This window comes from Schistocerca piceifrons, chromosome 8, assembly GCF_021461385.2.
Source record: "Schistocerca piceifrons isolate TAMUIC-IGC-003096 chromosome 8, iqSchPice1.1, whole genome shotgun sequence".
NCBI lineage: Eukaryota > Metazoa > Arthropoda > Insecta > Orthoptera > Acrididae > Schistocerca > Schistocerca piceifrons.
Genome location: NC_060145.1, coordinates 132,014,904 through 132,028,913, shown reverse-complemented (window position 1 = coordinate 132,028,913; position 14,010 = coordinate 132,014,904). Strand labels below are relative to the sequence as shown.

At 36.1% G+C, this 14,010-nt stretch overlaps 1 protein-coding gene across 2 annotated transcripts; it reads left to right on the top strand.

The window, feature by feature from the left end:
* Positions 1 to 1,392: 1,392 nt before the first annotated feature.
* Positions 1,393 to 11,026, top strand: LOC124711421. Of its 2 annotated transcripts, none has more exons than XM_047241486.1 (3): positions 1,393 to 3,558; positions 7,324 to 7,454; positions 10,470 to 11,026. In XM_047241486.1, exons 1-3 carry the CDS (start codon positions 1,857 to 1,859, stop codon positions 10,695 to 10,697), a joined length of 2,061 nt encoding a protein of 686 aa, XP_047097442.1. In that variant the 5' UTR covers positions 1,393 to 1,856; the 3' UTR covers positions 10,698 to 11,026. The 2 variants fall into 2 exon arrangements, with proteins under 2 accessions (XP_047097442.1, XP_047097441.1); XM_047241485.1 differs by having other exon boundaries at positions 1,394 to 3,572; positions 7,326 to 7,454.
* The last annotated feature ends 2,984 nt before the right edge of the window (positions 11,027 to 14,010 follow it).

Here is a 14,010-nt window from a genome sequence, read left to right as displayed (position 1 = left end):
ATAAATAAATAAATTAGGGAAAATTTGAAGAAGACAGTACAGTATTCAATATTTTGACTTTTGTTTTGCTATTGTCTACCATGTTACCAACTGTTGTGTGGAGATTAATTTCTGTGTCACTGATAATCTTTACATAGAAAATGTGCTGGGGATTTGAGAGAGGTCTTGTGACCTTATTTCGCTCGGGTAGTCGAAGTGTGTGGTGCTTTTCTGGTAATACGCAATACTAGGGATGAAAATGATTAAATTTAATTTCTTGTTGGATTAAGATAAGAGGAAAGCCATTTCAACTCACTATGATTAGATATTACAAGACGAGCCTTCCAAATGGCTTGACTGCATAGGCTCTGTTATTTCCACAGATTCTATCCAGAGCAAGAGGTATTATTAATTTGTGTCTGAAAGAGTAAATATGGGAATACAAATTGGTGTTAACTTTGTGTTAGCTACTGGAACTGGTTTCGTTCTTGTGGGCTTGGTAAGAAATTGGAAAGACACAGATATTTTGGGAAAATACTTGGGAAAATACCTGCAGCAAAAACAAGATAGTATATTCTTGCGTTTCTGATATGAAAATGTAAACTGTGGTTATCTTTAAAAAATAATTGCTAAGTTTTGAGTAAAGAAATGTTTTGTGCGTTTTCATTTAATTGCGCTATAATTCATAGAATTGGTACATTTTCACACAGGCAAGTGTTGTTCCCTCAAAAAACGAACATCTTCAAGTCTTGTGTATCTTCCACGGGGCCTACAAAGGCTGTCACATTACGTCCTGCTTTGCATGTTTGTACAATATATAATTGCATCACAGCACATTTCTTATCTGCATTTTTTTGTTTTTAAACTGCCTAATTTGGCAATAACTGTGGCATTCACAGCAGCAGTATTTCACAGATCTACCGTTACATACCAAACCCCCTATGTCGCCAAATGGAGTATATAGTATTTCCGTATAACTTGTAAACGACTCAGCAGAAACACATTCTGCAACATTTTAATGTTTATTTTTCCCTTCACAACTCCCTCACAGCCCTCCTTCAACATCCTATTGAGTCATTCAATGGGAGCATTGTGAATTCATTACCTTTTGAGGTAAATATTGAAACTGCTATCATTTTTCCATAATAATCCTTATATCCTTTCCCATCTAAGGAGTCCATGCTGTGATTTCATTAGTATACTTCTTGCCAATCTCCATTTTTTTATTTTTTCAAAGATGTGAATTAACTGTCACGTAGCGGAGAATTACAGCACCTTCACATTTTCTCCGTGATTTCATAGTCATACATTGCGACTGCAACAAGTTTCATTTGTCTCCACATACAGGGCTACCAACCAAAGGGGAAAACCTAGCAACGGGCTACCATTGGTTTCCTGGTATAACGCAATAGACTTTGCTGACGTCCGATTCATTCAGTTCTCTACCAAGATGGCGGTATTAACTTGTGTGATGTAGCAGTGTTCTAATATTTGCCACAATGGCGCAGATAAGTGCTAATAAATCGAATTCAAGTGTTATATCAAGTATCACAACGGTTGTTTTACAGAAGAATCAAACTTACAGGTGTAAATTTTGCTGTTGTAAGACGATTTGTTACGGTATCAAGCAACCTGGACGATTAAGGAAGAGGCACACATCTCGTTGGCTTGTTTGGTGTCGCAGAGTCAGTGACAGTTGTGTGCATCAGAATTTAAACTCTAATTTGAAGAGGAACAGTGACGATGACATACTTAAAAAGTGGCAATTGAGGAGTTAAAAATGTTATTTATTTGGTCATGACTGCACTTGCCCTTGTTGGTGTAAATTTTAAATAGGTTCATTTAATCAGCTATCTGGCAGGGAAGAGTCTGTAAAAATGGAGCGTGGGGGAAATTATTTTATGCCAAACAATGGACAGATTGGATTTAGCCCATTGCATATGCTTGGGTTGTCTGCTATACACCCAAAATCAATGCAGCAAGGTTTTGTAGATGTCAGTGTTAATACTCATACAGTGGATAATAATTTCTCGCTTTTCAAATGTAAGGACCCAGGTTCTGAAGTTGTAAACATGAAGAATAACTTCATTAACCCATTTGGATGTCGTTTACCAGTAGGTAACAGCTTTTCTAAACTGATTGGTGGTTTTATAGGCAGTAAATGTTTGATAGGTTCATCTACAGATAGGGAGAACAATTTCTGGGGAAGAGTTTTGGAGCAGTACAACAACATAATTGGGACTAACAATAACCTATATATATCAATGTCTGCAATGAATTCCAAGGAAAGTACAAAGGAATATATCAAAGCAGGAGCAGTTGATGCTGCTTTCTTGCTTTCGCAAAGCTTTCATCTGATGAATACAAATAATTTAATTTATCAAGAGCAGACAATGGATACTACAAAAAATATGTCACCTGAAGATTCCCCAACATCACCTGTAGAAAAACAGATACAAGAAAAAGTAACTGCTGAGCCAAAGCAGTCTTATGCAGAAGTCACGAAATCACAAGTAGCAAGCAAGATACCAGGAACTGGAGACCTGGCCAGATGCAGCACAGGTAGTAAAATATTGCGGTCTGCTCGGAGGGACCCAGTGAAACTTCGTCAGAAGAAACAGAGCTTAAGCATCTTGCCAAATAATAATTGGAGGTACAGAGATCACCATAATGATTTTGATAAATACAGGGACAGGGCAGATTATAGCAGAGAACATCACAGAAAGCACTGCATACTCTCTCGTGACAATCAGCATAAGTCCATCACTGTAACAGACTCAACCAACGGTACAGGTACTCCCCATACACCACAAAATCAGAAAATGAATCACTTGAAAACAAGGCGTGCACAGCATACAGCAAGTAATAGTAAATTCTCAGGTAAAAGAAGACTAAATTCAGATTTATTAAATGATATAAAAGAAGATTGCCTTGATCTTGACAGCGACTTGATGGCTTGTGAAAAGAAAGGATCATTTAACCACAAATTGAGATGTTCTCCAAATAAAAAAATGACACCACCTACTTATCAGGGATCTCCTTCAGATCAGTGTGCAAATTGGCGTTGCCGTCCTTACAGTTTATGTGATCCTTGCAAGATGAAAGATTCTTATGGTAATGATGTCCCTGACTGCTATGGGTCACATACTCAACGAGAGACTGTTACTTTTGAAACTGAACAGAAGGAAAATGACAAAGAAAACAGTGTTCCTGAAAGACCAGTAACATCCCTCACAGAAGGGAAGTCTGATAACGCTTCAGCAAAGCCTGTTGCTTGTTCTGATTCTTCTCTAACTGAATATGAAATATTTGTATCCACAAGGTGCCCAATGCTAAGGACGAGAATTTCTTCAGAATGTTCAATCGATAGTGAGGATAGTTTCGTCATTATGTTTGATGCAGGTGGTGATGATTCATGTGAAGAGACTTCTTCTGAAACAGCTTCTGTATGCAGTGATAGTGACAGCAGTGAGAGTGAGGATGATGAAGTTTCAAGCATAAACAGTCAGTGCTTAACCTCTGAAGAACACATTGATCCTAATGACGACAATGACGATTACTGCTATGATGATGATGATGATGATGATGACGAGGTATGTAGGCTTTTATTTGATACTTTTGTTTTTGTAAAAGTTAAAATTTATGTACACACAGATTTTCATGTTAATGCCAATAATATGTCTCTGTGCTATCTAGTGACACCACCAGAGCTTTTCATTCAACATGCAGTATAAATGCAAATTTGCTAAGTATATCTCTCTTGTATTACATGGATAATTTTATGAACTTTGTGACTCAGTGGTTTTATATTTTTTTAATGGTTTATTAACACTGAATAACCAGTGTTTTTTGCCAGAATCTATGCTTTTTAAGAGCTATTGCTTCTTTAATGAAGATGAATTTACAGTGCACATGTTTACTATTTCAGTGTTTACTTTTCTGTTTTTATTCTGTATTAAATATGGCATTATTAATTGAGAACAAAATTGACGGATGAGCACGGTGAATGAGACTGCCTGTAGAAGTGCTTGTGTATATAATTGTTTATATTTCTTGTGCATGCCTAGTGTTCATCCCACTAGGCCTTCTCTGTTCTGCAGATCATAAATGTGAAGTTGTAGAAACAGTTAAAAAACAATAAAAAGAAATTAGTGGTTGTCGTGCTCCTTTTTGTTCCTTTATTTTTTCATATTGTATTGGTTATTTCTTATGGCTGTCAAGTGCTCAAAAACTCATATCTAGATGTTTTTCACTGAAATGGAAATTGACAGCCACCAAATTGGAGCTGAAATGTTACTTGTATTGAAACATTTTCATTGTGATGACAATCAAGGAAACTGGCCTTGTTTGGCTAATAACTGCTTACAAAAATGCTTTAGAAATTAGTTCCAATTAGTTGAAAAACAGCTAGAATAAGTAGTGCTCAACAAGGCTGGAGAGTGCTTTTGGATCTGTGTTGTACATCATAGTTTATGGAATTGATATTTTTACTTAATAGTATTAGAATTACTGTAGCCTATAAAAAGTGCTTAGTGTTGTAAAGTGAATGGATAAGAATAAGTTGGAAAATCATTCCTTTGGTGATCTAATTTTTTTCTTTTAAGGTTTTTAGTCATGGATACATTTCACAGACTGTTTTTGTACATGTGTTTATCTGAAAGAACCAGTAATAGAATAACCTTTCCATGCACTCATCATGTAAGATATATTCACATTTATCAAAACATGGATGTGTTATTCTTCTACATGTGGTGAAGTGTGTAATACAACCATGTGTTGTTGTACAGTCGGTAGATTGCCTTCATTTGATAACTAGTAGAAATTCCCAGGTGTGCTTTAAAAGCCAAAAATGTCAGTTCCAGTACCATGAAATGTAGGAAGCTGTTCTTGAATAAAAATGTTCAATAATACTTGTACACCGTTCCACTTCTTACTATGCATAATATCACTGTTTCGGTTATGTGTGTGCCCATGTTGTTTTGGTTTCTACAAATTCTAGTAGTCCGCTGAATCATATCGGTAAATATTTTCATTTTATACTGCTAATCTGTGTATGATTGATTAGTACAACATAATGAGTATACCTTTCTAGTTAGTGTTTGCTTGTTTATATCATGGATTTTATTCTACAGACGTGTTCATATTACATTATTGCACTTCAGTTTCATTATCTCTTGTGGAGCTGTTCCGTCCTTATTTTACCACCTCCAGCAATAAATTCCTACAGTTTTCTCCCCATCTGTCATCAAGGCTTTTGAATGGGGAAATATTTTTACAGGGTGAAGTAAAACTCTTTGATGCCAGTAAAACAGTTACACTTTGCTCGTCCCTGTAGAACCAGATGAAATTAGTATTTGACACCTTTAGATATCAACAAACTGCATTCTTTTAGCATGGAATTGTAGTGTTAATTCAGATCTAGGAAAACAAAATTGTTATGTTACATATGGAGCTGCTAGAGAAGGCTCTTTTTAACACTAGTTGATATTAACCTTCATGTTGATTGTTTCCAAAAAGGAGAAGCGCTAAAACAGAAGCACATATCAATGTAGTTCCACTTCCTGCCATTGAAATACTAAATCCTTGAGTTGGCATGCGTATATATAAAGTGAGCTAACGACCAATAACATTGCCTTTTACCATTCCATTGTTGTTTCACAGTTGTAAGCCAGTACCTGTTCCTTAATTATTGCTTCAGGTAACACAATGATAAGTTGTGCTATATGTCCAAGCGATCAGCAGTAATATGAAATGAACAGCGAAAAAAATTTAAAATCTGTACAAGAAAATTACCCAGGTTCTGAGCTAACGGCATAATCGCCCAATGAGGCAGTTGTCTACGAGATAATTAGCAAACGAAAAAGCGGTTGGCTTGGATCTCTTGCCACAGCACCTGTTTAATGCTTTGACTGGGTTATTATTGTGCGTTAACACTTGTGCATGGAAATGGAGTTATCTAATAAATATTTATTTTATTATTGTTTAAGTAAACAGTGATTTAGGTCATTTAATGTAAGGTTATTATATCACATTGTAATTAAACTAAGATAAAACTTTGATTTTGCTCATACATATTTGCCTTGGTAGCCTAACATAAAGACAGTTATTCTTTACATGTGTGCCAAATGTGCCGCTCACCTGCTTGTTACGAAAAATTGTGAGCTTGTTCATGGGTTAAGCGAAGATTTGTACCGCAGTGGATAGAACCAGACACTAACAATGAGATGGTTGACATTTACTATTGGGTTGTAACTATTTGTCCTGCGCATGCACACTGTGCACTTTCGTCTTAACTGTCCTCTTCTGATGGTCCCCTTCTTTTGCCGTTACCACGGCATACATTATACAGATTGTGGAAAGATGTCAGACGTTTGCTACTCTTCAAGAAAGTGTATTACAAATTACTTATGGTTAAGAAATTATTGTAGTTATAATGAAAACAATCTAGATGGAAAAGTTCATTAATATCATATCAGATTTGATAATTGCTGTAAAGGCACTCTGTTATAGAGGTGTTTGTTAGCAGAAAGTTCTTTAGTTAATTCTTGAAGTCCCCTATATTTACTACACTATATTTAATATGCTTTAGCAAGTCATTGAAAACATACTCATAGACTCCTTGCTGACCTAATATCAAAACCCTGAAAGCTTTGTAGAAATTATTTTTCAATTATAGTGCTATAAGCACATTTTGCACTTTGTGCTATATTTTCAAAAATATTTAAAAGCATGACTAAAAAGTGTACTGGAAAGATATTAAAGGTGTACAATCATTAGCTCAGGATATTCACCAGTCATTTGACACCCATTGTTGGATGAAGATGTGCTCTGAACTTTCCCGTGCATTACAAATTCTTATAGCTTTGAATTGTTTGCTAATGTCATTCTGTGTGGTTTTCATTTGTCTTTCTCATCTCTTGGAATCCAACAAATTTTCTTGATGCTTCTACCATCCATTTGCCTGGATACTTTCCATTTAGTTTTCATTTTATTCACAATTTCGTATCACTCCGTGTTCTCCAGTTCATTAGCATGGCCTAATTACACTCTTAGTAAATTCTGTCTTGCCCACTCTCCATTGCTTGCTGAACAACCCTCAGTTCGTTAATGTTTTGTGCATTACTAGTTTTTTCCTTCCTGAAATCTGTACTAACTGGCCAGTTTCAAAATAAATATTGACCTATTTAAAGTGACATTCTATGACTACCACCAAACAATCCATATAAAATTCAGCTTTATCCTGAAATCTTGAGTGTCTGCAATAAATGAGGCTGTAGCTCTTAAGTGAGTTAAAATGTGCAGAAACAACTGATTCACTTTTCTTGTTTGTTTTCTGTTTCATATAGATTGATTTTAATGATGATGCAGAAATTGAAGGTCTAATTTGTGTATCAAAAACTGAACTGAAAGAGGCAAATGAACGGTGGAAGAGCGCATATGAAGATATACCATCTGCAGAAAAGGAATCTGAAAAGGTATTTCTGGTTTCCATATACATGGATATGTATTTATTTGTTCACTGGCTGTTATTAAAACTAATTTATAGTTTTTAAATGAACACTCTGCCATTTGACTGTATTGTTGTTTGTGTAATTATGACCCAAGTTTCAGCCATTTGTGTCATTTTCAAGTGATTGTGTTTGTCATTAACATATATTGCAGGACACAAACCCAATCACTTGAAAATCGCATAAAGGCCAAAACCTAGGTCATAATGAAACAAACAACAGCCAAATGGTGTGTGTTCATTTAAAAATTATTGTATGGCTGTTTCTCAGCAACACCAAAAACTGTTTATTAATTGATTTTTTTTTTACATAAATTTGGTAGTAATTATAGATTTAACATTAGGTTGTGTATTTAGGTAGCATGTGCAGAGACCATTTGTCAGTCAGTAGTTGAGATATTTGAGAGATGGTAGGCTAGAGTTTCTTGCAAAGCATTATATTAAATTTGTTAAAACAGATGTGGGATGTTTTTATTGTAGTGGCCTTGTGAGCTGTGAGCACTATTGAGGGGTGGAAGGGTCATTTTTTCCGTTACCAAGATGGTGTTTAGCTGCGCATTGTGACTCCACTGGGTTGCCGAGGGCTGCAGCAGACTGTCAGAGGTGTAAGGTGCTTGCAACAAGACAGATGGCGTGCTTGTAAATTCTCTGTTGTCCCAACAAGCTGAGAACAGCTACGGGTAGGAACGCTTATCATGTGACACAGCTGGGTGTCAGTCCACAGCATCCATATTACATGGTGTGGCCAGGTGTCAATCTTGCAGCCTTCAGTGGAGAAGTGTTGATGTGTAAATGGCAGTAGCTGCTACGCTCAGCAAAGCCTGAGTGCATAGTGACCTGGCATAGCAAATATTCGGCAACAATGCTGTATCAAATCCTGGTGTGGCCAACTGGTGCTTTGTATGGGTAACGAGGCAGCTGAGAACTGCCCATCCGAGGGGGGTGACTAGGTGGTTCTCATTTGGACCTTTAGCCCGTCTGTTAGTGGCTGGACACCCCTGTGAGGTTGTTCCATCGGGATGATTGTAGATTGATGTTGACCCCTTGGTGGAGGCCAACACCATGGCTGTTAATGATGCAGTGATTTGCTGCTTCAGTGGGTTATGGGCCTGACGACTTTCCTGGCTGGACAGCATACATTTATCTACATCAAAACTAGTTTGTTGGGGTTTTGGGCTGTTGAAGTTATGTATGCTGCATTGTTTGGGCACTGACCAGTGGGTGGACATTAATGCACGTTGAACGCAGTGGCACAATGCTGGGTCAGCATGCTGCTGCAAGTGATCCGCTTTATGGCAGCAAGCCCAGCTGCTTAGACTCAAGTACCTCTTGCATTAGTTGATGCAGAGAATAATGTCTTTCATATGTATGGAGTTACACAGGAGTATGTATCTACGAAAAGATTGAAAAATGTTTTAATGGTGTGCTGTGAATTAATATAGTTAATAATGTGACAATTTTTCGTCTTACCGGGCTCTGCATCCACTGATATTTGATCTTGGTTTTGTCTTGTGATGTAATTGTATTGTGGCATGTGACTTTGTACATGTGCAAACAGAAAGAAATCAGAACACTGACAATAGTTTGGTCAAGAGGAATGTTCAATATGAGTTGCAGTTTTGGCCAGTGCCGTAATGTTAATGGCTCCCTGAGAAAAACCGGAAAAGGAATTTTAGAAAATACCAACAGGAAACAAATGAGAAAACCAGAAAACAAGTAAAACATTGAATATAAAAAAGGGAGTAATTAAGAGTTACCATATTATAAAAGTGCAACAAAATGGAGACGTAATGATAAATTTGAAAGAAAAGTGGGAGACAAGGAACATAGCGATAAAGTGATGGAAAAAAAGAAGTGGTAAACTTTTTTTCTTTGCTCATGCTCATCCCAGTCTCTGCATGTTCTCTGTATTGACTACTATGTTTGTCTCACTTGTAACTTACATCAAAAGAACATTCTTAGCCTTTGGAGTTAGTAGTTTCCAACGGCTTCCATGGGCAAAAAGTTTGATTTTCAATATTTCCTGTAATTGTTGACTAAATTTAAACATTTGAAATGCTCTCATAATGTAGTCATTAAGAGATCTTATCCCACTTCAACGATTTAACACAGTAAGACAGGTATCACAGCTATGAACTATGTATATGTCTTGAGGTGGTATAGCTTATGACATGCAAATTATGCGGACTGTATTCATCCTGTCTTTGAGAATGAGAGTACTTAGAAACTTGGAACAAACTTTATACATAATTTCAAACCTTTACAAAACTTTTTGCCGCTGATGCCAACCACAAAACAATATGGAAGGGAGGAAGTTTATTGCTTATACATACCACTATTCATGTAGCACAACTTCAACATCAAGCATGACATTTTAATTCATTACTTCTTTACAACTAACTCTATTTGCCACACATTTTGCAGACAGTATACACATACACTATTGAATATACTCGCAAAATTATATCATAGTATGACTCGTAGTTCAGGAGATATGATGCCATAAACATTGAGATGCATGAAAAACTAGGTTTTGCTTAAAACATAGCACAAATTTACTAGACTATCATCCAGTGTTTCATAATGAGAGTGCTTGGCAACTTCCAACAAACTTTAAACATAATTTCAAACCTTTTTTAAACTTTTGGGTTATTTGCTCAATGCCAAATATTTAACACGTTAACTCATTTGTAAAGTAATCAGAAGTTTGACGCTGTTTTATACATTGTAGTTTGATTCTTTGGGGTTTTATGTCTGTCTATACTTGTGATCTCCACTTGATATTTATTAGTGATTTTCTGTCTTAAACTTTGAAGAGTCCGATTTTGTTTCATTTTCAGAATGGAGGAACTTATATTTCTGAAAACACCTTTTTTTTCCTCCTATGGTTTTTTGAAAGTTGAATAGTTGACTGTTCTCTCTCTGCAGTGAGTTTTGTATTTGTATTACTCTTTACTGTATGGATTATTTTATTTTTGTACAGGTCCAATTTGCAAAAACACCAGAATTGAAGACAGTTCACAAAATAATTGCATGGGATTTTGCCTACCGTGCAGCGCGCGTTGGACCATGGGAACTAATAGCGCGTGACCGTATTCGTTTCCATAGACGGATTGAACACATGAGCAGAATTCTGAGCCCTGTACTGCAAAATCAGCACAGAAGGAACATATGGGAGAAGTTTCATAAAGACACATTAGATGTCCCGTGAAGCATTCACACAGCTGTTTTGTGATTTAATGAGGAGACACTCACATTAACGGATTTGACTTTTATACCAGAAAGCATACTCATGCCCTTGAAACTGTAACTGTTGAATCTGTTGTGTAATGACATGAAGCCAATGGCTGTAGCTTATTGTGACCAAAAAGCAAGAAATTGGGTTACATAAATACAAGTTATTATATTTAGCATTTTTTTGTTTTCTTATTTAGAGTGAACACCAAGGTGGGCAAATGCAAGTGCATATAATACTTATTTGTTCTGTGAGATGTGTTGGGTTCCGTAACACCTATTTACATTAAATACTTCAATCTCTTACATTTATTGCTGTTCTCTATTGATGTAACCCAAATTTAAATTATCGTAGGCAGACTTGTGGACGGTGTAAGAAGTGATATTATAAGTGTAAGTTAATATTATGAATAAGAATACATTATCTGAGACTGTTTCCCCAAAAAATTTAAAACACACACACACACACACACACACACACACACACACACACACACACACTCTCTGGCATTCTGGGTAAGAAATGGAAAAAGGTTTTCATGCATACAGACAGACAAACAAACATGTTTCCAAAAGTTTGCTGTTTGTTCTTTTGCTTCTTTTTTGTTTTCTTTGTCAGAGGAGCACATGATTAATGCATAAAGACAGCAGGCAATTTCTGTAAAACTGTTAAATAATATTTTAGTAAAGATTTGCCATTTCTCACCCTTTGATTGTGCTACTTGCTTTGTGAAGTTTGTGTCTTGAGAAATTTGCTACTGTACAAAGCTATTTGCTTGTTTGTGTGTATCACCTGTAGCTTTAGTATTGAGACCAAAATGATTATGAAAATTGTAAGCATGACTGAAATGATAGGGAAATTGAATGCACAAGTGGTGGTATTGTGTTCAGTTTCTTTTGTAGTGTTGGGGGAGGAGGGTGTAGAGGCAGTCAGAGGGGGTGGTTTACTTTATTAAACAAGGAACCACAAGACTTTTTATGTGGACAGTGGTGATAGGTTTAACTACACGAAAAATGTTGGGGTATTTGTATCTATGTATATTTGATCATACAAATACTTTGAGAGCTGAATATTACTGCTAGTCATTTAAGTTCTTAGAAGAATGTGAGAAGCATCCATTTTTAGGCAAGTAAATGTAATTTAAATCATTCTGTAGTTACTAAATGGTGCTGTTAAATGTTTTATTTTCTGAAAGAAATATTAAAGATGGAACTATTTAAAACAAAATTGAAACAAGCTTTAAATTCCACTGAAAGTTAATGTTGAAAACCTCATTTGTAATTGTTTGTTGAGGTCTTTCTGAGTGCATAATTCTGCAGTGAATATAATATGGCAGCTAATTTTAAGTCTACCTTAATCCTAATTAGACTGGTGGCAGTGCTGTGTATACTGTACCTAATTCTGAAATCACTGTTATAGTGTCTACAGTGTTACATGTGTGTGCACAAGTGGGCTGTGCACTGAAGCTTACACTAAGGACTGATACAGCATTGGTTACAGTTAACTGTGTGCTGTTAATTATTTGATTCTGCTGCTTGCCAGTGTGTTCTATTCTACAGTGAGAAGCAATATAGATACAAGAAATTTTCTGTGTTGTCCATTGGATGGTTAGAGTTTCTGCTTCAAACAGATTAATTTAAAGGACAGATTTTTGTCAGAGTAGATGCAGTACAATTTGTTTCACCAAAAACATGATATGTAGTGATTTTGTTGTCAAATATTGTTCACAGTAAAATGATTTATTTTGCACACACGAATACTTTAGTTGCACATTGATACTCTTGGTCCAACTGTTTCGCTTACACATAATTGACTATTTCAACTGCCCAATAGTAGTTAATCATCCACATATATTTTACAGTGATATTGGGTAGAAATTATTTATGTAGAAATCTTTAAGGGAAAAGCAAAGGAAAGAATAAGTAGGTGAATGAAAAGGCTGGGGTGACTTACAAAGTGTTGATCATAAGATGGATAATTCAGGTAGCTAATGAAAAGTTGCTGAACCAGATCACAAAGAAAATAAATGTATGGCACAACTTGACTGAAAGATGTGATGGTCAGTTAATAAGACACAACCTGAGGCATCAAGGAATAATCAGTTTGGTAATGGAGGGAAACGTGGGTTAAAAATTGAAGAGAAAGAACAAGATTTGGCTATGGCAACTAAATTCAAGTAGATGTAGGTATGCAGAGATAAAGAGGGCTGCACAGAATAGACTGGCGAGGAGAGTTGCATCAAACCAGGCTTGGACTGAAGACAAACCACCACCACCACCACCACCACCACCACCACCACCACCACTGAAACCTGGAAGATCAAAATTATGTAGCTGAGTAGAGTATCCTAAACTGAATACTTTGCAATGTGTATAGCTACTTAGATGTCAGTAAGAATGAAAGGATAGAATGTCTGTTGTTACACAAAATATCCTGTTATAGGGCACATGCCGTAGGTTTCAGTGTAGTATCTGCTGACCACATTTGGAAGGTGAATTTTCCCACCAATACTAGTAGCCCTATCTCACAACTTTGCAGTTGTAAACATCCTCTTGCATCTACTCCATGCCACTTGTGTGACATCTAATTACACTAATAACTCCTTGTTTTATAACAGCCTATCCTCTTCATTTGGTATAGTTTTGTGTGCTGTAGAATTTCTTGTATTTTGTATGACGAGTTGCTTATATAGTTCTACTCGTTTTCTGCTTGCCTTTGGGGTACTCTGTATATTATCTGTGTGCATTCTGATCAGTCCCGGCTTTGTTTTCAGCTAACTCTGACCTCTGCTACTTCTAAATTTACGTATTTTTTTATCCTGATCTTTTCCAGCCTTTGACTGTGATAACCTTTTGTATTCCACAGTTTCTCTGTTGGCTCTTAGAGACTTAATGATCTTCGAAGCGATGTCTGAATGGTCATGCTTTTTTCCAACTGGTTCTTTTTTCTCCTACAAAAGGTCCTATGCTTTGCATCTGTGTTTACTGCCAAATGGTAGTTTATGAAATTTGATTAGTTATTTTTATTTATGATATTTTATTCATGGTGTATACAAGTAAGCGGCTGTGTCACATTCTCCTTCAGTGTTAGATGATATGTGGGGAATGTTATCTCCTTTAACAGTGTCGTATTATCTCTCTCCATCAAATCTGCAACACATCCAAGCCTATTGGAATATCTTGTTGGAATGTGTTTCTTATTGAAAAATGAAAATAAGGAAATATTGATATGTTCCCCCATGTTCCTCTTGTCAAGAGCTTATAGAAGGAATTATTATAAACAGAGATAA